Source organism: Lynx canadensis, chromosome D1 (assembly GCF_007474595.2).
Source record: "Lynx canadensis isolate LIC74 chromosome D1, mLynCan4.pri.v2, whole genome shotgun sequence".
NCBI classification, from domain to species: domain Eukaryota; kingdom Metazoa; phylum Chordata; class Mammalia; order Carnivora; family Felidae; genus Lynx; species Lynx canadensis.
The window spans coordinates 99,019,172-99,043,818 of NC_044312.2; the positions used below are offsets into that span (position 1 = coordinate 99,019,172).

Consider the following 24,647-nt stretch of genomic DNA (forward strand, 5'->3'; position numbering starts at 1 on the left):
ACTGTGAGTTCAAGCCCCACACTGGATGTGGAGCTTACTTACAAAAAAAAAGAAAAAGACAAGAAAAAGAAAAAGAATAAAAGTTTCATAAGCTTCCTAACATGTATTGAAGATAATTTGAAAATTATACAATATAAAACCAAATTATTACAGTTAATAAAAATAACCCGTAGTTTTCAAGTGATACATATAATTAATCTTTTCCAAGGTAGAATATACCTCCTTCCAGGACAAGCTATAGAAGATATTCAAAGAAGTTCACATCTTTAATAATCCTCAAGAACTTTCTCACGAAAAGATAGAACAATTAAGTCACATTCTGAACCCATAAATTTCTGAAAGGAAATGCTAGAAGAGAGCCTGATCTGACACTGACAGAACAGCGCAAGATTTAACCAAGAAAGGTAAACTGTGGAGTGAATTTCTATCACAAAGCAGGGTAGAAGCCAATAAGCTCTATCCCTATAACCTCACCACCAGCACCACAACCAAATTTCTTGTCTTCCTCAATTCAACTTAAACCTCTGCTAATTATTTCCTATAGAAACGTAACAAAATGTTGCTAACATTTTTTGTGACACTCCTAGCAAACTCCATCTTTATTTAGCATTCGTTAGGAGTCACTGAGATACTACATTAACTACAAATTCTGTGCAGAATCAATTCCCAGGAGATAACGTCGCTTCCTTCACTAAATGCTCTCCTCTGACACACGTTCTCTTCTACCACAAAAACTTTTTCAGAGAGCACACATTCTTAGCCTAACTTCCCAATCTAGGTTCTCCAGTCTGGTGGCTCTTCTTTAATCCCTTTCTGGAAGTTCTGAGGTCCTGGTAACTAGGAAATCACTGATGACCAAGGACCCCACGCTTAGATATTGCTGACCTCAAAATCAAAAACATTAGAGGAACGATAACCTTTCCACAACTCATATTAGAATTCTAAAATTGTTAAAAACAAAACAAAACAAAACACATACTTGTATAGTTTCCACCCAAGGACTAGAAATTTAATCTGTTCTCTCTTTAAAACCACTGTCCTACTGATTTTACATACTACGGAAATACTTATTCAACCTAAAACCACCTCTAGCCTGAATATTTTTTTTCAACAAAGAAGCTACACAAATTAGGATCGTGACACTGAATCCAATGAAAATGAGTAAGAACGCTTAGTCCCCAAAGTTTCTAAGTTGAGAGAGAAAAGGAAAACATAATGGAGATGCCAGAATTTTAACTTTAAATTTAAATATCTCAATATTTGAATGAATCCTACACAATGGCTGTTTAGTATACGCACAACTAAACCACTAATCGAATATGATAAAATTGTTCTGAAAACGACTCCTTGGGTTTCCTTTGGATTCTTCCTAGAAAGCAAACTCTTCAGGACAAATATCTGATTTGAAAATCTTCACCAATCCTCCAACCTTGGACATTAACCACTTAACAACACAGTTGGAAGATTTCCATTGAGAACAAGCGGGGGGGGGGGGGGGGGGGAGAAATAAGTATCAACCAGAAAGCAAACTGGTCAGCAAACAAAATTTTCTATCCAAGAAACAGAATTGCCATTGCTTTTCTCAGTAAAATAATACAGACTTTGACAAACAAAACCAGCATGGTCCCTTTACTTCTGAAGTCACCAGTGACAGAATCTGTATTCCCAGGTAGGAGAGATCACAAACGACATATCGCTGTGTACATAAAGTGACTGGTAAATAGAGAGGGAGGGGGGAAAAAAAACCCGAACCTGCAAATGACCAAAAAACGACTCATGGTACGTTTAAAGACCTATTTGGGACGTGGGGAAAAGTCAAGTCCCAGAACGCTGCCTCAGTTTCCCTATCCCCAAAACGCAAGAACATGACACTTCGCTCAGAGCAGCCAGGGGGCCGTGTTCCACTTGTTTCCACCTACTCGAGGGTCCCTTCAAAGGTCGGACTCCGAGGAGGTCCCCAGCGCAATTGAGTCATGACACCCGGGGCCTTGGGGGTGGGGAGGCGGGAGGGGAGACCGAGGAGGGGCAAGCGCGCAAAGCTCTATCCGTTCCTGGAAGGCGATTTCCCCCCACACTGAGGGTGCCAACACCCGCCCTAGACCCAACATCCCCTCCCTACCTAACCGCGTAAAGCAGCCCCAGCATCTCTCCCTCCTTCCGGCCTCTCCCTCCGTGCCCTGCCGCCTCTCCGACCGCGCCCCCGAACGCAGCCGGGTAGCTCCTCCTCCGGCCGTGTCTCCGCGGCCAAGCCGCCCGCCCACCCGCCGGCGCCAAGGTCTTCTCAACCCGCCAGCGGAAGGATGCCGGGCCGGGCCTCCCAGGCTCCTCCCGGGCCTACCTGCAAGGCGGGCGGAGGCTCCGTCTGCAGCCCAGCGACGGGACCCAGCCACCGACAAGAAGAAGAGGCAGGAAGGAAGCAAGGGGTCCGCTCTACCGACCAGCGGAAGAAAGCAGCCTGAGCGCGGGGCCTCGCGGATAAGTCAGCCTTCGACCCGGCGCCGCCGCCGCTAGGGAGACATCAAGCAAGAAGACGGCGCAAAAGATCACCGAATACACGAACGGCCCAGACATCATAGGATGAGCGCCCAGCCAATCGTTCAAGGAGATGCAGTCGAGCGCCGAAAAACTGCTCCGCTCCAACCCTAGGTCCGACTCCTGGCCAAGGCATGAATAAACAAACCCAGATCATAAGCGGCGGAGTAAAGTAGCCGGTGCTTCTGCCATTTTCTGTGTTGCTTGCCAGCGAAGTTGTTTGGAGCACCGGAGTTTTTCTTGAGTGTGGGAGATCAAGGCATAGCACGATAACACTTACCAGTTCAGCAACTAAGTTATGGACTCCCAACATTATCCCAACTGAGCAAGTGTGACTCTTAGTTCCCTCACGGACAGTGAGGTACAAGAAAATAAACATACGTATACATGACAGAGGCACAGAGAGACAATGAGAGAGAATCCAGACTGAGAAACAAAGTGAGTCAACGCTGTTAAAGTTCCACTTTAGGTCCCATAAAACACAGCAAAGAGAAGTTGGAAAAATTCAGGGGTTTGTAGGCTGAACTTAAGGCAGGAAAAAAAAAATACACGTATGCTTTTTAAAATTTTCTTTCAAAGGCCTGGAGCCACGGGCGTGCTACTTACGTGATGATCAAAATTTTCCTTGGGTTCAGAACCTGCAAAAGTTGAAATTTTCATCATCACAGCAATAGTCCCTTTCTGAAGTCTTGTAGTAGACAAATTAATATTCTCAGCACAAGTGTGAATTAATATGTACATCCTAGGTACAATTCAATAAATCACATAGATCACTCCAAATATGGATTACCAAGTGTGAGCAATTATACAGCTACCCTAAGTCCCCCCTAAGGGGAGAGTAAAGGCGTAAAAAAGAAATGATAGTCCAAGTCCTTAAAGACCTTATAATCTAATCAAAGTGAAAGGTCACATCCTTACAACATTACCTTTATTTATAATTTATTATAATTTTAAAAAATCTCCTTTAAGTCCATGACAATGTTCAAGGGACAACTCATATATATAATGCAGGATAGAATCAGCATCCATAATATGAGGATGAAACACTGGGCTTTTGTTGTCTACTACTGTTTTAGGGGACTTAAAAATGAGGAAACATAGCAACATTTATGAAAGTCTTAAAAAAGAAAGAATTGAATAGTCCACTCCCAAAACACAAAGTTTTGGGGTACCTGGGTGGCTCAGTTGGTTGAGCATCTGACTCTTGATTTGGGTTCAGGTCATGATCTCGTGGTTTGTGGGTTCAAGCCCCTCATCAGGCTCTGTGCTGATAGTGTGGAGTTTGTGTGGGATTGTCTCTCTCCCTCTCTTTCTATCTCTCTCTCTCTCTCTCTCTCTCTCTCTCTCTCTCTCTCTCAAAATAAATAAACTCAAAAAAAACCACCAAGTTTTAATTTGTTCATGTTCCCATGCAGTCCTAAGAAATAGCCTGCATAATGTTTTAAAGTTTAAGCAGAGATACAAGTGTTATTGTTTCCCATTGTATCATTTCCCTATTAAGTCTTTAATAGTTGTTATTTTTAACAATTGCACAATATTCCATTGAGAGGATATACTGACCTTGCTCCCCATTGTTGGATGTGTATGTTGCCTCCAAACATTTTCTGTGTAATAGGTATTGCTGCTCTTGGAAAGAGATAATTGTAACCTTTTTATTTACAATTAGGACCTATTGCACTTAAACAAAAAGAGTGAGGAAGCAAAGTAGAAGTGTATTTCTCCATCATGTAAAAGAAATCCAGAGATACACAGCCTAGGGTAAGGTGTGCCTATTTGGTATCAGGAACCAGGCTTCCATCTCGTTCCTTTGACATCTTCAATAAGTGGCTTTCATCCCAGGTCCAAGGCAGCTGTTCAAATTCTAGCCATCATGTCTACATTCCAACTAGCAGGAAGCTGAAAGAGGAAAGGCATGTCTCCTGCCATAAGGACATATCTTGAAAATAGCACAGGACATTTCCACTTATATTCCACTGGCCAGAATTTAGTCACATAGCCACACCTAATTGGGAATTAGTCTTTATCCTGGGCAGTTCTCAAAGTCAAGAGCAAAAGGATACTAAGTGTCAACTAAATAAGCAGTCTCGCCACATTCCTGAAGCCAGATGAGGAGCAACAAATAGACTTTCCTTTGCTGTCATCCAGGACTGAGATTCTATTCCCAGAATACATGTTTTAGAGAAGCTTCCTTCTTAGAAAGGCTTGTGGGGCATAAGCATCTAAAGCTATAGCCCTCATTCAAATTTGACCCAAATAACAACATTATTTTGAAACCTTGATTTCAGTGAGAAAAACTAAAGAAACTAATTTCAAGGCTACAAGAAGTTTTCAGTCTTCAAAAATGGGAGACTTTTATTTTGGGAAAAACACCTGAAGGGTATGCAAATATAAATCTAAAACCATCACCTGAAAATGGAGCTATTTTATAAGTTGAGGCTAAACTGCTCTGTGAAACCATGAAAAAGATGATTTATTCTGCAGGCAGAGTTGCATCTCTATAGATAAATTTCTCTAGAGAACTGTTTCTTTTCAAGGGTGGATTTAGGATTCAGTGTGACGGTAAACTACTGCTGGCTCTTATGGAAAAGTCAAGTTGGACAGAAGAGTAGATCACAAGAGATCAGGAGTTGAAATTCTCAAACCTGTAGGAATGTCCTCACATTGAGGGAGACTTAAACCGAGTGGGCAGAGTAAAGATCATACTGGGATATATCACTGATACTTACATATCAGTGTTAAGACTTAATTCATTATTATGTTGATTATTGCTTTTTGTATTATGGCTTGTATTGGCTTGTATTATGGCTTATATCGTATTATGGCTCTCCTGGGGGAGCCACCCCCTTGAAGGTAAGATAACGCTTCTCCTGAAGTAGGGTGACCATCTGTCCCAATGAGCTGAGGATTAAGGGGTTTCCCAGTACAGGGAACTTTCAATGCTAACACTGCAATGGCTCTGGGCAAACCAGGACAGTTGGTTACCCTAAGAATGGACATAGCCACTGTCAACCACTTGTAAGGATTGTAAATCCATGTCAATCACATGTAAGGAACTTGTAAAGACTAAGCCAGGAAAAGAGGATTGGCACTTGTAGACATGGAGGATTTGCCTGGGACGAAGGGTGAAAGGAGGGAAAAGGAGAGAAGGGAAGGAAACTTCCTTGTATTGGCTCTGGGCTCTAAAAAACATCTACTACACTCTGCATAATAGAAATCAGGCCTGAACCTAGGATGAAAGAACCCTGTAGCAGTACCATGAGTCATCTTATTAGGAATTCCAGGAAGAGGAATTGGGACTTGAGCAGCCAAATGACAAGCCAGTTGCAGTTGCAATTCTGTTCTGTTCTTTTGTAGCCTGGTCTTATGGCACTCTGGGGTAATGTACACCCTTTGGGCTGGATGGTAAAGGTAGAAGCAGGGTAATGATATAGGAGCAGCCCAGTGAAGGAGAGAGATCCCAGAACAGCGGGTAAATCATTCACAGTAGAATTATAGGAGATGTTTCCTTCTTCGGAATTATTTATACAGGATAAGCTTTCAGTGGCACAATTTATCAATAGATTGAATCATATGAACATGTGAAGACTCTAGAATGACAAATCAGCCCTTTCATAAACATGTTTATGATATATATGTAAGGGTTAAAGTCTCAACAGAATGATAGATCCTTACTGTTTTGTTGGACACACATAGAGATTGCTTTCAATTGGACTGTTTTTTTCTTTTTTTTTTTTTTAATGTTTTCATGTTTATTATTTAGAGAGAGAGAGTGTGCAACTGTGCGAGTTGGGGAGGGGCAGAGAGAGAGGGAGAGCAAGAACCTCAAGCAGGCTCCAGGCTCCATGCTGTTAGCGTGGAGTCTGACGCGGGGCTTGATCCTACAAACAGTGAGATCATGACCTGAGCCAAAATCAATATTTAGATGCTTACCCGACTGAGGCACCCAGGAGACCCTGGATCTTTTTTCTTTTGAAATGTACTAGCTTCTGATTTCGAGGTTTATTTTCCTTGCTCCTTTCTAGTATCAGAGATCTCATCACTCTCATTTGATTATCACAAAGGGGGTTTAAAGTGTAGTCATGAAAACAATAAAAACTCCTGTGAATTTTATGTGTTAGGGAACTGGAGTGTTCCCAGCATTCAGCTAGTATTTTCCCTTCCTTCTTGCATTGACATTCTCATGATCAACCAACTCTCACTTAACTCTGTTATCTTATTCTCACAATTTTGCAAAATCTGGGTGGGATCTACAGAGCAATATGGGCCCTGAAGACATGTTATGCGTACACACAATGATTAAGTATCCTTGATTTCTTTTTTTTTTTCCTAACTTGCCTTCCATTGTCAGGGACAGCAACTGCTAAGCTCAGTCCGAGAGCTGTTTTATCATTTCAGGTTGGGATACAATCACAGTGTCTGTTATCTGTCTAGCTTCTATTTTACCCCTCCCGCCTCTTATATGTCTTTACTATATGACCCCATTAGTCTCAACTTAGATTAGCTTGCTAGATATCCTTTACAGTCCAAGGGTCAGGAAAGGAGACCCATCTCTGTTCAGTTCATTTTAATTTTTTTTTCAACGTTTATTTTTTGGGGGACAGAGAGAGACAGAGCATGAACGGGGGAGGGGCAGAGAGAGAGGGAGACACAGAATCGGAAACAGGCTCCAGGCTCTGAGCCATCAGCCCAGAGCCCGACGCGGGGCTCGAACTCACGGACCGCGAGATCGTGACCTGGCTGAAGTCGGACGCTTAACCGACTGCGCCACCCAGGCGCCCCATGTTCAGTTCATTTTAAACTAAGAATATGTTTGTGGTCTCTCTTGTGTAGAATTTGAAATTGGCAAACCAGTGATGACCCAATATTGTGGTTTTATCTTAATATATCCTGGGACTTTGCTGTCTTGAAACATCTAAGGGCAAATCTGGAAAACTTCTGGGCTGACCAGATGGCATCATCTACAGGAAGATGAAGCTTACATAAGACAGGCATAATCCTTGACTCTTTCCCAAAACTGTACCAGGAAGATACTAAAAATCCACAGTAAGGACCTCAAGAGAAGACTTCTCAGGCACTTATGAAAAGTCCCTATGGGCAAACCCTTGGCAATCGAAGTACAGACCCTGATCCCACCCCTAGATCATTTTAGGGAAATTGCAACCAAGGACTGAAAAAATCCTGGCCTGTAAAAATTCAGGTTGAAAGGAAATTAAAGAAATAGATTCGAACAGTTACTCTGTGGAATTATTAGGAAATAAAATGCTCCCAGGGAAAAGCACTGCTAGCCAATATTCAGTCACTTCAGCACTTAGAAATTATCTTTGGTGTGCAAGTAATAGACTTAAAATTACTTTTGAAATCTCTCCAAGACTGTCCCTCCCACTCAGGCTTCATGTTACCATCTAGTGAGTTAAGTTGTGAAAAGCCCCAAGTTTCCTTTAATGTAGTTTTTCGGGCTAAAATGCCAGACACTTTCTAAGTTCACATTCCACTTTGGCACTTATGATATGTGGATGTCAAGTAACCCTTTCCTCATGCAATATGCACAACAGAACCAAAACTCTGTAGGGAAAAATACCCATCTCAGGACGCTTGGAAAGACCACAAGAATTAAAATATTGCCTCATGAAGGGGACAAAGCAAGCCTGGTCACAGGTTAGCTTTTACAAAGGAAGAATATGTAACAGGACACCTCTACAGAAAGAGTAGAACTAACATTCTCAGGCACCTCTTTGTGGTCCATTGTCATCTCAATGACATCATTGTACACATCAAGCTCAACCTCCTGCCACATGGACCCACTCTTTATAGAGTAGAATGATGATGGGAAATAGCATTTGGAGTAGAAATAAACAGCAGATAATAATCCATAATTGTTTTTAATCTTGGGGATGAGTCACCCTCAGTTTATTTCCAAATTTCTTCTGTCATCAGCTGTTCATTTCTTTACTTTGAAAATCACCAGATTAACACTGCCAAAGGCAGGTAGGAAATGATCCAAGAGGACAATTCTGAGGTATCACATGGTGAGTTGATGAGAAACCAGGAACAAGACAATCCTCAGGAAAGTCTCTTTTTTGTCCCAGCAGAGGCACCAATGTGTGAACCTAATTCACACTTTCTTTATTCCAATTAGGTTGTTTTTATATCAGTGTAATTTTAGAATAAGACTTGGTGGGGATTATTCATTTCCTGGGAAATTCTGTCCATGATTTTGCAAGATATCCAAATAGGTCTAATGCCAAAATTCATTTCACACCAAGAAACTATGTTCTTTTTACTTCACTTTCTTACTACTTTCATGTATCTTTTTATTCTCAAAGTCTTCTTTCTGTACAATGAATTTCAGAGCAGAATGGCCAAACAGATATTCTAACATCATGAACATAAGAAATGTGATCTATTTAGATGTGAGCTGTCAAAACTGGGTGAATCTCCTCTGTCCATCAATCTACCAGGGTCTTTAGATCTGTAAAGTGTAAACTTGCTATTTTATCTATATTTTACTTGTCTTCTTTGAGCTGATTGGGGTCTTAAACCCATTTATCCTCTAACTCCTCCTCTGGGTTGGAAAGAGGAGATTGGAATCCAGATGTTCTCCCTAGAAACCAACTGCAAGTCACAGTCCAACTACTACAGAAAGATGGAGGTCTCAGACTGTCCCCAGCATCCTCCTAAAAACACAAGGCTGCAAACTCAGATTAGCAGCCACTCACTTATGTCCGAAAACCATTCCCGAACTCACATTTACTCTTTACGCTTGTCTCAGATGATGTCTATATAGGCAGCAAAGTAGAAAGTTCCACCTAATAATCCCACCTAATAATTCAGGACAAACACATATAGTTTTCATTTGAAATCTCCACATAATTTAAGAAACAGACAAAAAATATCCGGCTGAGTGCCGTTTTCCCCTTTGCTTTGATTTTGTGGGCACAATCATAAATGTCTACTACTAGTGACTTTTCAAATGAGTGGGGCTCAACCTGGAGTTCACTGGATAGCAGGGAACTATTTATTGTCTTGTTTTTGGTTTAGCTAATATATTTGCAAACGTTATCAAGATATCCTGGCATAGCCACAACCCTTCTAAAACACACAGATTAAATGTCGATTTGTGACAAGTGTCCACATACTCATTCATGCTAGATGAGGGGACTCTGTATGGGGCGGTGAGGGTGAAAGTTTGTCCCAACTCCTCCTGGAAAAGTTTCCCTCGCCCCCAGATTTCACATTAGCTAAAATGAGTGAGCATCAGCTCCTGACGTATTCGGTCAGCCTCTAGGTCCAGAGACTCCATGTGCTCATACTCTTCCTCAGGGGGCTGTTCCATGGGTCCTGTCATTGGAGAGGACCAAACATCCATCCCATGCTCCAGGGAGATGTTGTGGAGGACACAACAAGCCAAGATAATGTGGCTGGACTTTTCTGGTGAGTACTGCAGTGCCCCTTTGGATCCATCCAGGCAGCGGAATCGGGAACAGAGGGTTCGGAAGGTCTTCTCAATCACACTGTGAGTAGCAGAATGGGCCATATTATAGCGATATTCCGCTGGAGTTTCAGGAATGTGAAGGGGGGTCATGAGCCAAGTACGGAGAAAGAAGGAATTGTCACCTGTGGGGAAGGTCCAAAGAAATAATAAGTCATTCTTTTTTTTTTTTTTTTTTTTTTTTAACGTTTATTTATTTTTGGGACAGAGAGAGACAGAGCATGAATGGGGGAGGGGCAGAGAGACAGGGAGACACAGAATCCGAAACAGGCTCCAGGCTCTGAGCGGTCAGCCCAGAGCCCGACGCGGGGCTCGAATTCACGGACTGCGAGATCGTGACCTGAGCTGAAGTCGGACGCTTAACCGACTGCGCCACCCAGGCGCCCCAATAATAAGTCATTCGAATTGGAATACAAACAGAAAGGAAAATCTAGGAACATATATAGAGAATAGATGCAACAGACTTTGGAGCCACCATGCCCCAGAAAAACCAAGAGGGAAATGTTGTGGTAAAAAGAAGGCATGCTAGGATCACGAGCAGTAAGACATGGGTCTTGGCTGGAAATATCCTTGGTTTAAACCAACACAGAAAAAGGCTGACAGCTTTAAAAACAAACAACCAACCAAACAGCCAAGTCTGAAAAAAATGTGGGAAGAAGGTGAAGGCACTGAAGGAAATAAAATCCCTGACTTTCTAAACTCAGTGATCTTGTTCTTTAATAAAAGGTTAGGGGGCACCTGGGTGGCTCAGCTGGTTGAAGGTCTAACTTCAGCTCAGGTCATGATCTCGCGGTTCGTGAGTTTGAGCCCCGCGTCAGGCTCTGTGCTGACAGCTCAGAACCTGGAGCCTGCTTCAGATTCTGTGTCTCCCTCTCTCTCTGCCCCTCCCCTGCTCATTCTCTGTCTCTGTCTCTCTTGAAAACAAACATTAAAAAATAATTTTGAAAAAGGTTAGTAAAAACTATCATATAGCAAGCAAACCTTCAAAATCTCCAAAGAGAAAAAGTACAAGAGAGAAAGAGAGAGTTCTTCCAGGAAAGCTCCAAACACTTGTGAGGAAAATTTCTAACCTTACCATTACAGTGTCAGGTCTGAAAGCACTACCTACGGATTTCAGAGTGCATATCTCATGGACAATAATCATTCATCCTCCCAGTGCTAAGAACAATAAGATCAAAGTCCCAGCACCTGTAGCAGAGATCAGACCTCGGGTGTTCCTAGGTATTACATTCGCTAGAACCGTGCTTTGTAACAGAAACTGGTAGAATTTCACATAAATACAATGATACAAATAGTAACAGCGATAAGGAAATCAGATCATAAGTCAGTTAAAATAATATATGCAAGGCATTTTCCTAAGGTGACTTGCTTATCAAATGATCTCAGGCAATGCTAAGAACAAAATACAATACAAGGCTGGGATGCAATGTCCTGTTACAACAGTACAATGTTTCTATAATGCTTAATTGTCCTGACTCACTACAGCCAGCCTGGGGGATGAAATGTCTCACACAGAGGCACAACCCCTTAGAAATCTGAGACAACTTGAGAGTACCAACTTGCACAATAGCTGTGTTCCTGACCCACTATCAGTTTTGGTATGTAGTTATGGACGGTTCAGAGAGTCGGGGCACTGTCCCAAAACATACACAATTCCTTTCTCTCAGAAGCTTACCTTTTAAAGAACTAGATTAACTTTATTTAAAAAAATTTTTTTAGGGGCACCAGGGTGGCTCAGTCAGTTAAGCATCCGACTCTTGATTTCAGCTCATGGTTCATGAGAGAAAGGAGTTGTGTATGTTTTGGAACAGTGCCCTGACTCTCTGAACAGTCCGTAACTACATACCAAAACTGATAGTGGGTCAGGAACACAGCTATTGTGCAAGTTGGTACTTCTCTGCATTTGTTTATATTGTATCTGCACTCTCAGTGTGGATTGGGATTCTCTTTCTCTCCCTCTCTCTCTGCCCCTCTCCTGCTTGAGCTCTCTCTCAAAATAAATAAACTTTTAAAAATTTATTTCTTTTATTACTTTTTAAAAGATTTTATTGTATTTTTTAATGTTTATTTACTTTTGAGAGAGAGAAAGACAGAGCGAGAGCAGGGGAGGGGCAGAGAGAGAGAGGGAGACACAGAATCCGAAGCAGGCTCCAGGCTCTGAGCTGTCAGCACAGAGCCTGACACGGGGCTCAAATCCACCAACCATGAGATCATGACCTGAGCCGAAGTCGGACACTCAACCAACCGAGGCACCCAGGCACCCCTAAAGATTTTATTTTTAAGTAATCTCTACATCTAATATGAGGCTCGAACCCACAACCCCAAGATCAAGAGTTGCACGCCCTACCAACTGAGCCAGACAGGTGCCCCACCCCACCAAATTTTTTTTTTTAATGTTTTTACTTACACATAATTGACATACAACATTGTATTATTTGTAGGTATACCGGATTAGCTTTAAATATTTAAGAAGCCTCATAACATTTTCAAATTTTACATTTAGTTGACTTCCTCCTTAAGTACAAACTATCTTAGTTGAGCTCCACCTACTAAATACTGAATTTAAGAAACTGATGCTGAAAATAATAATGAAAATAGTATCAGTGACTCATTGAATACCTACTATGTAGCAGGCACCGCGCTGGGCACTTCAAAAGTATTATTCCTTATTATCCAATCCCAACTCTGCCAGGTAAGATATTACTGAACTCATTTTATAAATGAGAAGATCAAAATATATGTCAGCCATCCTCTGATATGCCAGGCAAAGGAAAGAGAAGGAGCTAGTCACTAAACACTAATGTCGGACTCAGAGTCAGGAAAACAATGGTGTAATGCTGTAAAAGAGAGTAAGATAAACATTAAGATGAATGCCAAAGCACAGAGATACTAAATGGTATTTGTTATACGTTTCTCTAAGAAATAGTATGAGCATTAGATGTGGAGACATAAAAAACAAGCTACTTAATGCAGACCTTTCATAAAATGCTCCATCGTTATTAACTGGTTATAATCCAAGCACCACTGAAAACCAGACACTCAGGAGGGGATTAGGATCAGAATTGTTAAACAGATTACAATTGCTTACATGATCAGTCATCCACAAGACATTCTGGCAGATCTTACCCAAAGCTGCTTAACAATACTAGGCCAAGAGCTGAAGAAATAAGAACTCAGGCTGAATCGTTTGCAGTACATTTAGAGAAGAGGAATTAGGTAATGCAGTCTGAAGGGAGACATGAGAAGGACATGAAGGGATGACACCCATGGTGAAAATATGCCAAACACACACACACACACACACAGGATCTCCCATACACCCCTTTGATGAAAACACTATTCTGAATTTTGTCATTTTCCCCCATTTGTTTATATTGTATCTAAGCAATATAATATTGCTCTTGGTTTTAAATTTTTATAAAAATGATTTCATACTAAAAACAAAACATAAATTAAAAACAACAACAAAAGGAATCTGGTTAATTCTACATTTGGCAAACAGAACTATTCCACAAATCTGATGGCGTTAAGATACAATCAGCCTTTATATATATATATACATATACATACACACATACATACATTTATTTTGAGAGAGAGACAGCATGAGCAGGGGAGGGGCGAAAAGAGAGAAGAGAGAGGATCCCAAGCAGGCTCCATGCTATCAGTGCAGAACCCGACATGGGGCTTGAATTCATGAACCATGAGATCATGACCTGAGCCAAAACCATGAGTTAGATGCTTAACTGACTGAACCACTCAGGTGCCCCTACAATCAGCCATCTTCTCTTTTTTAGCATCTTGCCATTCTTCTAATCCTGCCAATCTTCCCCTAAATTATTACCCCATATTATCCCCACAACTTTTAGATACCAGTGTTTTCTAGATTTATCTATTTGTATGAATCATTTGAGGGATCTATTAAAAAGGAGATCTAGAGGCTTTCTTTGAAGATTCTCACTCCCAAAGTTTGATGTGGCCCCATGATGTGTATTTTTAATAAATTCTCCGGATAACTCTTGATTTGGAAAATTTGTGAAATACTGTACTAGTTCAGGGCTCTTCAAACTAGTTTTCTTGTTAGAGTTCATGGAGGCTTTGCAAGGGGTATGTGCTAGAATTGCTAGTATTAAGGGAATCAATTTCCACATGGGTATATTTTTCTCATCCCTAGTGCCTACCTAGCATGTAGCCGGTACCAAAACCGGCTTAATAAACATTTTTTCAATGTTGTTGCCATATCCATCTCTCCCACTTTCACTCTTCCTGTAAAGAAGGGAATCAAAAAAGTATATAAAAGTTTGTCAGAGTTGGGATGCCTGGATGGTTCATTCATGACGGCATGTGACTGTTGATCTCCGGGTCATGAGATCAAACCCTGTGGGCCTAGAGCCTACTTAAAAAAAAAAAAAAAAAAAAAAAAAAAAGGCAGTTTTTCCTTATTTCCAACTATGTCCTGTAAACACCTCAAAAAACTAAAGCCATATTTCCAACTGAATCTGGGGTCCCAAGGTGTGAAGGAAAAGGGAGTAATTCCTACATGACCTTGAGGTCCTTAGCAAAGGGAGTATTTGCTGAATAGAGTTAATTCTTCATGTGACCTAGTTTTAAAAGTTAACCACAAGTATCTACTCTGCCTTAATTTCCTCACCCACAAAAATGTTGGTAATATTAGTATTTAACTCCTTAAGAGTTTTTATAAGGATTAAGTGAGATAATCTAATGCAAAGTGCTTACAACATTGCCTGACAAATTCTAAGTGCTCAGTGTGTTTTAGCTGGCTTTATAGTAGAGGTACCAAAGTGATTTCATAAGAAATGAGCTTGGAACCAAGAAGTCTCACAGCTGCAGAAGTAACTAGATGAGATACTTGCAAAACAGACTTTCTTTCATGTCTTGGTGTGACTTGTTTGAAAAAAAACTTTGAAAGCTCAAAAAAAGGCACAAGGTGGGATTAAGATAAAGGTCTGGTAGGGTAAAGAGAAGGTGGTAACTGAAGATGGTGTGTAGAAGCAAGAACTCAAGAAAATCAGAGTTCCAAGACGTTGCATGTGGTACCCCAGCAGCTCTAAACCAATCAGCGTGACAGCAGTCTCTTCCCACTTGGAACATGGGAGAAATAAAAGGATATCAAAGAGAAATAATTCCTGAGTGCCTATTTCATGTTGAACACTGTTATAAGTACATGCAGTGCAGATATGATCAGAGGTTTTGAAAGAGAGGTCTTCCAATCATTCAGGTTTCTTTTTGTCTCTTACGTAGTATGTTGTATAGAAGATAACCTTTGTCCTATTGCTCATATAAGAGTAGTGCTTTAAAACAAACAAAGAGATCTAAGCTGCCAAGCTCAAGGGTATTATCGCTATTACCCAACCATATTCCTCCCAGCTGTGCAGTCATCTCAGTGTGCACTGCTCAGTTTTGAATGGGTTCGTGTCCTACTTACATCGTTAAGTCAGGCTTCCCAATAGCATTTGGGCAGATCTGTGAAGTCAGTTCCCATAAGAACTGTGTAAGTGCACTGCTATCATTTTCATAGAGACACCACAGTGTCTTATAATACACAAATATCTTATATTTGTACAATACTTTATAGTGAACTCTCGTATATATCACTTGATCTTAACAAGAGGTATTACTACTGTTGGCATTATTTTTAACATTTTACACATGATAAGAATTCAGGCTCAGTTATATGGGTGTACTGTATTTAACCAGATCTGTACTGATTAAATATTTTGGCTGTATTTAAGGGGAATGTTTTTGTAGGGTTGTTGTTGCTTTTTTTTCCAACTATAAAACACTACTGCAATGTTATTTTACTTCACATCACCGCTACTCATATTTATTTATTGAATACACTTTCTTTGTGCTTATTTTCGAGAGCGAGAGAGAGACAGAATGAACAGGGGAGGGGCAGAGGGAGAGAACAGAGAATCTAAAGCAGACTCTGCACTGACAGCAGAGAGCTGGATGCTGGGCTTGAACTCACGAACTTTGAGATCATGACTTGACTTAAAGTCAACCGCTTAACTGACTGACATACCCAGACATCCCAACTACTGTTCTTATTTATGAAGAAATGCCTCAAGATAAATCCTTAGAAGTGAAGATCTGGGTCAAATGCTATGTTTTAAAATGACGTTTCATGAATGTCTTTTTAAGTGTTGATTAAAAAAAAAATTAAGGCTCAGGGAGTTCTCACCTGAGGTCTTTTTTTTTTTTTTTCAAGAGAGAGTGCAAGCCGGGGGGGAGGAGCAGAGGAAGAAAGAGAGAGAATGAGAGAGAATCCCAAGCAGACTCCACGCTCAGCACGGAGTCCAACACTGGGCTTGACACCACGATCCTGGGATCATGACTCAAGCCAAAATCAAGAGTCAGATACTAAACTGATTGAGCCACCCAGGTGCCCCTGACGTCTCATTAAAAAAAGGACAGGACCGAGACCCAGGTCTATAGACTCTCCAATTTCATTCTGCTCTGCTACATAATTTTTCTATAGCTACAAAATGAAGCATTCACACCTGCAGACTTACCAAGCAGCCAGCTATCCTTGTGCATTCCGGCTTCAAACTGACTACTGAGGGAGGATTGCTGCAGCACAGCATAGTCCTGTAGGCTACCTGGCCAGTTGGTCTCCACAGTCATTAATGCCCCTCTGATGTCACACACCATCAGGCAGTTTAAAGAATGCAGACCTTTGCGGTTCACATAGGAGAGATCTTCAGCATTTGGTGCCTTGATTGCCACATGGATACAGTCAACCACCCCTATCACCCCTGGCATCCCTGCCAACCCATAGAATTCATCCTTCACAGCCTGCATGGAGGCTTCATCAGCTGGAAAGCGAATGAACTGTGTGGCTCTTTCCACAAGTGCTTCAGTGACATTGGCAACACATCGACTCATAGATGCCTGACTGATTCCAATAGCGTCTCCCATCCGAGTCTGGAAGGAACCTGAAGTATAGAAGCCCAGTGCTGCAAGGATTTGTGTCTCTGGGCTAATAGCCCTGGATCTCTGAGTAGGTCTAGAAAGACTCGCCCCTAAGAGTTCCACCAAGTAATAAATGAACTGTCGAGGAAACCCATACATGGACATCAAATATTCATCGGTCACATCATCCAGCTTAAAGCGGTCCAATGTCCGGTGACCTCGGCCATACAACAAGAGATCACAGTCAAGCACTGTTATTGGTATAGCCATGGTACATGCAAATGTGATCTCTCCTTCCCTCTGCTACTTTTCCTGAATTCCTCCCAGTGAAGGTCTTGGTGCAAGAAGGTATTTAAAGAAGTGTCAGCATTCAGCAGCTAAATGGTTCAGCATCCATCAGTTAAATGGTTCTGGCATTTGTAATCTTCTCTCTGTAAAGGTTAGAAGAAAAAAGCATTAGAAACCGACCAAAGACATCAAAGTGATTCAAAGGCTACAACAGCTCCTTTTCTCAGATTTCCATTCTGTCCAAGCAAAAGGTGCTACACCTGTGACTGGGTTTTTCTCCACTAGCTCATGGCTGCCCAACAGGCTCACTTTGGTTTGAAAGATAATAGGAGTTGTTTCCCATGTAGCAGAGCAGCTCCCTCACTGCTATCTATTGAAAGTCAGCCCCCAATACAAGGGTTTGTAAGAAAGAAAAAAAAAAAAAGAAAGAAAAAAGAAAAATATAGACAGATCATGGAAGTTGATTTTGGTGGCTCACTTAATGCCTGGCATTTAAACTGGTTAAAGCGAAAGCTTAATGTTGGAGGGGCGCCTGGCTGGCTCAGTCTGTACAGCCTGCAATGCTTGATCTTCTGGTTTTAAGTTCCAGCTCCAGGTAGAGTGTAGAAATTACTTAAAAATAAGATCTTAAAAAAAAAAAAAATTAATGGAGGCGACAGCATAAGTTATCCTTAAGGTAAAAGAGGTCTGCTCCTAACTACACAGGTCACGAACTAGCTGATATAATTCATAACTATTCAGGGCAGGAATTGGTTCCAGCGGGTTTCATTATCCAAGCCCTCTGGTTCCACCTGTTAAGTACAAGATGGACGTGAGGGGTGCTCAAACCAGTCTAACAAGAGAGGAGGGACAAAAAACTACCCACAGCCCAGCCTGGTGGACGCAGGTCATATGCTTTAACAACAGGCTTTCCCTTCTCCCCACTAAATCCAAATCTTGAAGCTGAGGACCAGAAAGTAGGGAAGACCACACAGATTGGAAGGTAGGCTCAAAAAGAAGATCCTGGAATAGCTAGAGCTGGGAGGCGACACTGCCGGTTTTAAAAGGCACCTCAGAAACTTAGAAGTCTGATTACGCTGGCCACTCAAGTCAGCCAAGGCCCATCACCCACCTCTCCGCGGCTGCCAGGTTACCAGCATTCCCCACCCACTCACCCACCCAGCCCAGTCCTGCCCTCCTCCGGAACCGGCGGCCCGGCACTAGCCGCCACGGCGCTCACCATAGGCACCGCCCCCCTTGCGTCAGCGTCCTCCCTACGCCACATCTCAACTGCCGTTGCCACCACTACGTGCGGAAAGGCGGCGCACATTCCACCCCCGGCCCAAAAGTTCTCGCCCTCTCAAGGACCCCCCTCTTTACGCTTTATTTCCTTCAGAGACACGTGGAAAAATTGGTGAGAAAGATTTATATGAAAATATAATCAACTTTTTTTGGAATTCGAAGGAAAGAGATGAAATAGGGCGTCCATACCGTAGCGAAAGTGCGGATGAGGTTAGGCAGCTGTATTTCACCCATAGCCCTCTTGCTCCCCCCGCCTTCATCCGAGCGGATGAAAACAAACACTAACGATGGCGGCGCCGGGAGGGGACCGGCTGCTGGGCTTAAGGCAGGAGTGATCGCTTGAGCTGTGAGGGCACTCTTGAAGAACGCCGGTCAATGTGAGTGCGACAACTCGCGCAATTCTGGGAGTGAAACACCCGGGGTCCACGAGCCACGAGCCTCCTGAGGCGTGTGGTATCTTATCTGCGACCCCTGCTGTCACTGCAGCTCCGGAGCGCCGAGCCCTCAGCCAGGAGGCGCAACTGGCCGGCCCCAGGCCCCGGCCTCCGTAATGAGAGCCTCGAGCCATTCTCTGTGTCGCAGCTTTGCAGGTACTAACTTTAGTGGGAATACCCCCAGATCACTCAGCGCCCCCGGGTGGGAGGCTATGGATCTGCGGCCTTTCCGGTACCTCCTTCTGAAGAAGCAGCTGGGTAGCCGCAGTACAGTCACCAGAGCTTTATTTGGGAAGTAGAGTTGGTGTAGGCCCTGTTGGCTCTTGATGGCTCCTAGTTTTAACAGAAATCCCCAAAGCTTTCGCCTCTACTTTCTCTGCTCTTTGGGTTGTGTTGTAAGGCTTTTTGAGGTAATTGTGGAACCGTAACTCCGGGGTTGGTACCAGTTCGAAGGAGGCAGGTTTCCATTCAATCAAGATTTGTTGAAAGAAAAAAGAAAAAAAAAAAAAAGGATTTGCTGAGTGCCAAATATGTACTCCGCGTGTAGGTGAGGGTGACTGTTGACTAGTGAAAAAAGGGACCTAAAGTTCACGACTGTCTTCTTACTGTCGTTGGAACGACCTGTGGAAACCTGCGAACCATTCTCATTTAATAAATCTCTGGTAAGTGGCTAAGCACCTTTTTTGGGTTCAGCACTAACTTGTCTACGTTTTCACTTTCCAAGTCAGTTACTTTCCAGTTTGCCTTGTCAATTGAGCGTAGTATTTCACTTTTAGTATCTTCCCCTTAGAGAGAGAAAGCTGGATCATTATACCTAGTTTAAAACTAATCTCCTAAGATAGAATTTATTGAACAGTGTCAGTGGGAAATGTGCAATAATAGGAAAGAACAGACCCTTCCTTTACACTAAATTAATCTGGATTTTTGTGTGTTTCATGAATGTTAGTCCTTTTTATGTGTGGATATTGCAGCTTCAACTAAATTACAATTTTTTTTTCGTTTTCAACTCCATTTTTCAGCTAAGCAGATGCCTTATGAACGGTTGTGTAATGGAATCCTGAATTAATATTTTTTAATTTTCTTTTTTTTAAGTTTTTTTTTAGAGAGAGCACAAGCGGGGAAGAGGGAGAGAGAGAGAGAAAGAGAGAGAATCTTAAGTAGGCTCCATGCTGAGCATGGAGCCAGAGTCAGGACTTCATCCCAGGACCCTGGGATGATGACCTGAGCCGAAATTGAGTCTAATGCTCAACTGACTGAGCCCCCCAGGGGCCCCCTGAGTTAATATTTTTAGGGGCACCTGGGTGGCTCAGTCGGTTGAGCATTTGACTTTGGCTCAGGTCATGGTCTCACAGTTTGTGGGTTCAAGCCCCGCATTGGGCTCTGTGCTGACAGCTCAGAGCCTGGAGCCTGCTTCAGATTCTGTGTCTCCATTTCTCTCTACCCACCCCTGCTCATGCTCTGCCTGTCTTGCTCTCTCAAAAATAAATAAATATTAAATTTTTTTTTAACGCATAGTGGATGAATGAGTAAGTGTTGAAGCAAGTGTCAAATATACTGGTCTGTATAATAAGATGAATGTAGTTAATTCATGCACTCTTTTCAAATTGTATCCCTTCGGATAGAAAGTTAAGGGTATGGCAACTTTTGAGATTCACATTACCTAAAAATTGGCAAACCACTGGGTTTTACACTATTGTACTTAAATTTAGCAATTCTTTTTGCGTATTTGTATTTTTTTTCTCAAGAGTGGTTATTAAAATTGAAGCAAAAACTGCAGATCTTCAGCTAGTCAACAGTCTATTATAGTGTTTTACTTAAGGACTAAGAATCAGTTGGACACAGTGGAGCTATGCATTATATGCATAATGAAATTATACTATATGGAGGTGGAGGCAAGAAATGTTTTGTTCTGTTTTTTTCCATTGTCTCTCCTGCTCCCATCCACTCTGCATTAGCTTATTAGCTTATGACCTCCATGACTCAGAGTAGGGTGCCAAGAGTCTAAATGCAAAAAGAAGACATTAACTTTTGAGCTTTCAGAGTCCCAAGTCCTACTGTATGAGTAGGTAAAGATAATTTTGACTACTCAAAAAAAGTACCCACTGTAGAATTTATTGCACCCACTTGATAAAGTACATCCCCAATACTCTGCATTTATATTTTGCTCAAGTGGGAGTGAAAGGTATTTGTTTTGGAATATTTGTCTGGAGAGAAGTTATTTAACCTTGGCAATACCTGAAAACCCCTGAAACTTCACTTTTAAATATTTCTTTTCTTTTTCTTTTAAAACTTTTTAAATGTTTGTTTTTTGAGAGAGAGAGATACAGAGCACAAGCAGGGGAGGGGCAGAGAGAGAGGGAGACACAGAATCTGAAGCAGACTCCAGGTTCTGAGCCATCAGCACAGAGCCGGACACGGGGCTCAAACCCACGAACCATGAGATCATGACCTGAGCCGAAGTCGGACACTTAACCAACTGAGCCACCCAGGCGCCCCAAATATTTCTTTTCTTTTTAAAACTTTATTATAGAAGAGATGAACAATTGCATTCATAACACTGGTTGGAGAGCTGCTTAGATTAGAGGATGAAGAGTACACCTAAAAAATTCCTCATTGTTATGACCTTTTAGTATTTAACGTAGTGTTTGTTTTTATTTTTTCATGCAGTAAATGTGTAGAGACTCACTAAGAAATGCAGCCTGTTAAGCTAATGAATGAGCTCATATTCCTTAAGACTTTTTTGGCTTGTATGCTGACTTGAGAGTCTTCAAATATGTATACATTACTAAAAATTCTTTTTTTTTTCTTCTAAAAATTCTTGAACAAAGGTTATCTGGGTTTTATGTGTGGATTACTTGGAAGTAATTCAACACCAATTTGGGGTGTTGAACTGAGTAAGGCACCATTTTTTCAAGCATGGGTTGAATAGAGGAAAGGGTGTATGAGTTGCTCATCTTTGCTTCCTCTTAGTCAAATTGTGGACACCAGTAAAAACTGCAGGTTGTCCCTGATAGGGTAAGGGCAGTGCAGCCAGGAAGAAATGCAAAGGAGGCTATCTAGTCCTCTCTGCGCAAGGAGCATCAACAAACTTTTCTTTGAGTTTGGGTTTTAAATTTAAAAGGGTTTTAAATCCTTACAGAAATGTAAAATTGGTTTTAAGTCTTTAAAATAGATTTTAAATCGTTAAACAGGTTTAAAATTAATTTTAAATAATCAGTTGTTTTTAACTGTAGAGTAAACTGTGGGCCAGTTTATTTAAAAAAATCTTCTAAATGCCAGTGTAGGTGTTACAGGAAATTTGTTTGGCCCTAGTGGTGTCACCTATATGTCCTTGGTTACAAGAGAAGGGGACCAATACTTAGAAAAATAGTTCCGTTAACAACTCACAGTTGACTATCAGTCAGTAGTAGCTTCTTAGTAAAACAAAGGTAAATAAAGAATTTATAGAAGTGTTAACTTAATATTGTTACTTTGGAAAATGGCTGTTTTCACTTTTGACTTTCGATTCATACAAATGTGAAAAATACAGAGTTAAAAATCATTTTATGTTCTCTTTAATATTGAGGTTTGTTTGTTCCCTGCCCCCTCCAATTTCTTCTGTATTGCCCACAACTATTAGGTCATTAGGAGAGAGATTATACGGAGAAATACTTATTGAGATTTAGTTGTCCTATTTTAAATATAAGTTTAAGGGTGTTTTTACTCCTGAATCTATTTCTGTTGGAATTTGCAAGAAACCAGATATTTGGCCTTATTTATTCTGTGGTATAAATAATTAATCAAGCATGGCTTTTATCATTATTCCCACCTTCCTTTTCTTTTGGTTTATTTTACTTTTGGTTTCTTAAATTGAATACTTAAATTTAATCTTTTTTAATTATACAGTTACTTAATGCTCTACGTTTTCTTCTGAATTCTCCTTTTGCTGTATCTCTTTTTTGTCATCAGATATTTTCCATTTTGTTAATTTCTAGGTAATTGTAACTTTGGTTTTTATTTAAGTGTTTATTTATACATGATTTAATTTATACATGATTAACTTCTTATTGTATAGTTCTTTTTTTTTAATGTTTATTTATTTTTGAGAGAGAGAGCACAAGCAGGGGAGGGGTAGAGAGAGAGGGAAACATAGAATCTGAAGCAGGCTCCAGGCTCTGAGCTGTCAGCACAGAGCCCGATGCGGGGCTTGAACCCACGAACTGAGAGATCATAACTTGAGCTGAACTCAAATGTTTAACCAACTGAGCCACCCAGGCGCCCCATGTGTATTTCTAATTTTATTGGATTATGGGCAAAAACATCTTGGAAAATTTATTTTATCAGTCAAAAGCATGATTAATTTATCATGTTCCTTGAACCTGAGAGAATGTGAATGGTTAAGTTAGATAACAAGAGCTTTATTGAGGGTCTCATATGTAGCAAGTACTCTTTACAGGAACTATCTCATTTAATCCTCAACCCTGTGAGGTAGGTATCACTTATTGACATTTTATAAGAAAGAAATATAAGGTACAGGAGGATTGAGTGACTTGCCCTGTATACCAGTACATACATATAGACTTGGTTTTATTATTCGGTTCTTCTACATTTTTGTTTATATCTACTTGAGCTGTCAAAAAGTTATGTTGAATATTCAGGTACAGTTTTGGTTTTATCAAGCTCTCCTACTATCTCTAAGAACTTTTGCTTTATGTATTTTATTACTATATTGCTTATGTATAAAGGTTTATGGCTGGGGGCGCCTGGGTGGCTCAGTCGGTTGGGTGGCCGACTTCTGCTCAGGTCAAGATCTCGCGGTCCGTGAGTTCGAGCCCCGCGTGGGGCTCTGTGCTGACCCGCTCAGAGCCTGGAGCCTGTTTCAGATTCTGTGTTTCCCTCTCTCTCTGACCCTCCCCCGTTCATGCTATGTCTCTCTCTGTCTCAAAAATAAATAAACGTTAAAAAAATTTTTTTAAAGGTTTATGGCTGTTATATTTTCAGAGAGTATTTTGTCATTACTCAATATCCCTTTTAATCTTACTTCATCACTTTTGGCCCAGAATCCTGTTATAAATATTATTACTTCTCCTTTCTTTTACTTTTCTTTCTTTCGTCTTCTTCTTTTTTTTTCTTTTTGTTTAAGCAGAGTATATTTCTGTTTTTTATTTCCAAACTTTCTTTGTAACTCTTTTAGGTAGGAAGACTGTTTCAGTTGTTTAAACCTTTCTGTTCTGTTCATCATTTGTCTGCAAAGAACTTTCTAAATGGAAAAGAGGATCTCTACAATTTAATAATAACTCTAATGCCTGGAAAGTGGGAAGATTACTGTTTTGTTCTGTTTGTACTTGTACTTATCTATTCTTTATTGTTCTTGATTTGCCATCTTGAGCTTTTAAGTCTGAATCCAAAATATTAAGAAACTCCATGTTAAAAACTGGGAAACAGGGGTGACTGGGTGGCTCAGTCAGTTAAGCATCGGGTCATGATCTCACGGTTCATGAGTTCGAGCTTTTGGTAAGTCCAGCTTCTCTCTCTCCCTTTCTGCCCCTAACGGGATTCTTTCTGTCTCCTCTCTCTCTCTGCCCCTCGCTCACTTGTGCCCCCCACAAGAACAACAACTGGAAAACAGATTATTTTTTTAGTTAACTTTTCCCAATTTTAAGGACGAAAGATATCATCTGGAGTCATATTTATATAATCTCTTGCCA

The 24,647-nt window shown here is 41.1% G+C and overlaps 3 protein-coding genes across 23 annotated transcripts in view; 1 reads left to right on the forward strand and 2 right to left on the reverse strand.

Annotated features, from left to right (window-relative positions):
- The window catches only part of AMBRA1 (autophagy and beclin 1 regulator 1), a 180,711-nt gene extending 178,169 nt beyond the window's left edge, over positions 1–2,542 (reverse strand). For 4 of the 9 annotated variants that reach the window (XM_030331001.1, XM_030330998.1, XM_030330996.1 and 1 more), the window contains exon 1: positions 2,339–2,541. The gene's annotated coding sequence lies outside the window, so the exon portion shown is untranslated. Of the gene's footprint in view, positions 1–2,119; positions 2,174–2,338 lie in introns of those variants that run through there. The other 5 variants (XM_030331002.1, XM_030331000.1, XM_030330999.1 and 2 more) reach the window with 3 other exon arrangements.
- A 5,853-nt stretch (positions 2,543–8,395) lies between these two features.
- HARBI1 (harbinger transposase derived 1) lies at positions 8,396–18,795 on the reverse strand. Of its 2 annotated transcripts, none has more exons than XM_030331018.1 (3): positions 18,716–18,795; positions 16,558–17,388; positions 8,396–10,146 (listed from the first exon to the last, which is right to left on the reverse strand). In XM_030331018.1, exons 2-3 carry the CDS (start codon positions 17,225–17,227, stop codon positions 9,767–9,769), a joined length of 1,050 nt encoding a protein of 349 aa, XP_030186878.1. In that variant the 5' UTR covers positions 17,228–17,388; positions 18,716–18,795; the 3' UTR covers positions 8,396–9,766. The 2 variants fall into 2 exon arrangements, with proteins under 2 accessions (XP_030186878.1, XP_030186877.1); XM_030331017.2 differs by lacking the exon at positions 18,716–18,795 and adding an exon at positions 18,357–18,483.
- ATG13 (autophagy related 13) overlaps positions 18,779–24,647 on the forward strand; it is a 54,322-nt gene continuing 48,453 nt past the window's right edge. For 4 of the 12 annotated variants that reach the window (XM_030331004.2, XM_030331010.2, XM_030331012.2 and 1 more), the window contains exon 1: positions 18,780–19,116. The gene's annotated coding sequence lies outside the window, so the exon portion shown is untranslated. Of the gene's footprint in view, positions 19,117–19,139; positions 19,623–24,647 lie in introns of those variants that run through there. The other 8 variants (XM_030331014.2, XM_030331015.1, XM_030331005.2 and 5 more) reach the window with 7 other exon arrangements.

Bases quoted from the DNA above. Each gene is read 5' to 3' on its own strand.
- HARBI1 (XM_030331018.1), bottom strand. From the start codon at position 17,227: ATGGCTATACCAATAACAGTGCTTGACTGTGATCTCTTGTTGTATGGC. The intron at 10,147-16,557 runs GTAAGTCTGCAG...CCTTCCCCACAG, and splicing joins CAAGGATAGCTGGCTGCTTG to GTGACAATTCCTTCTTTCTC.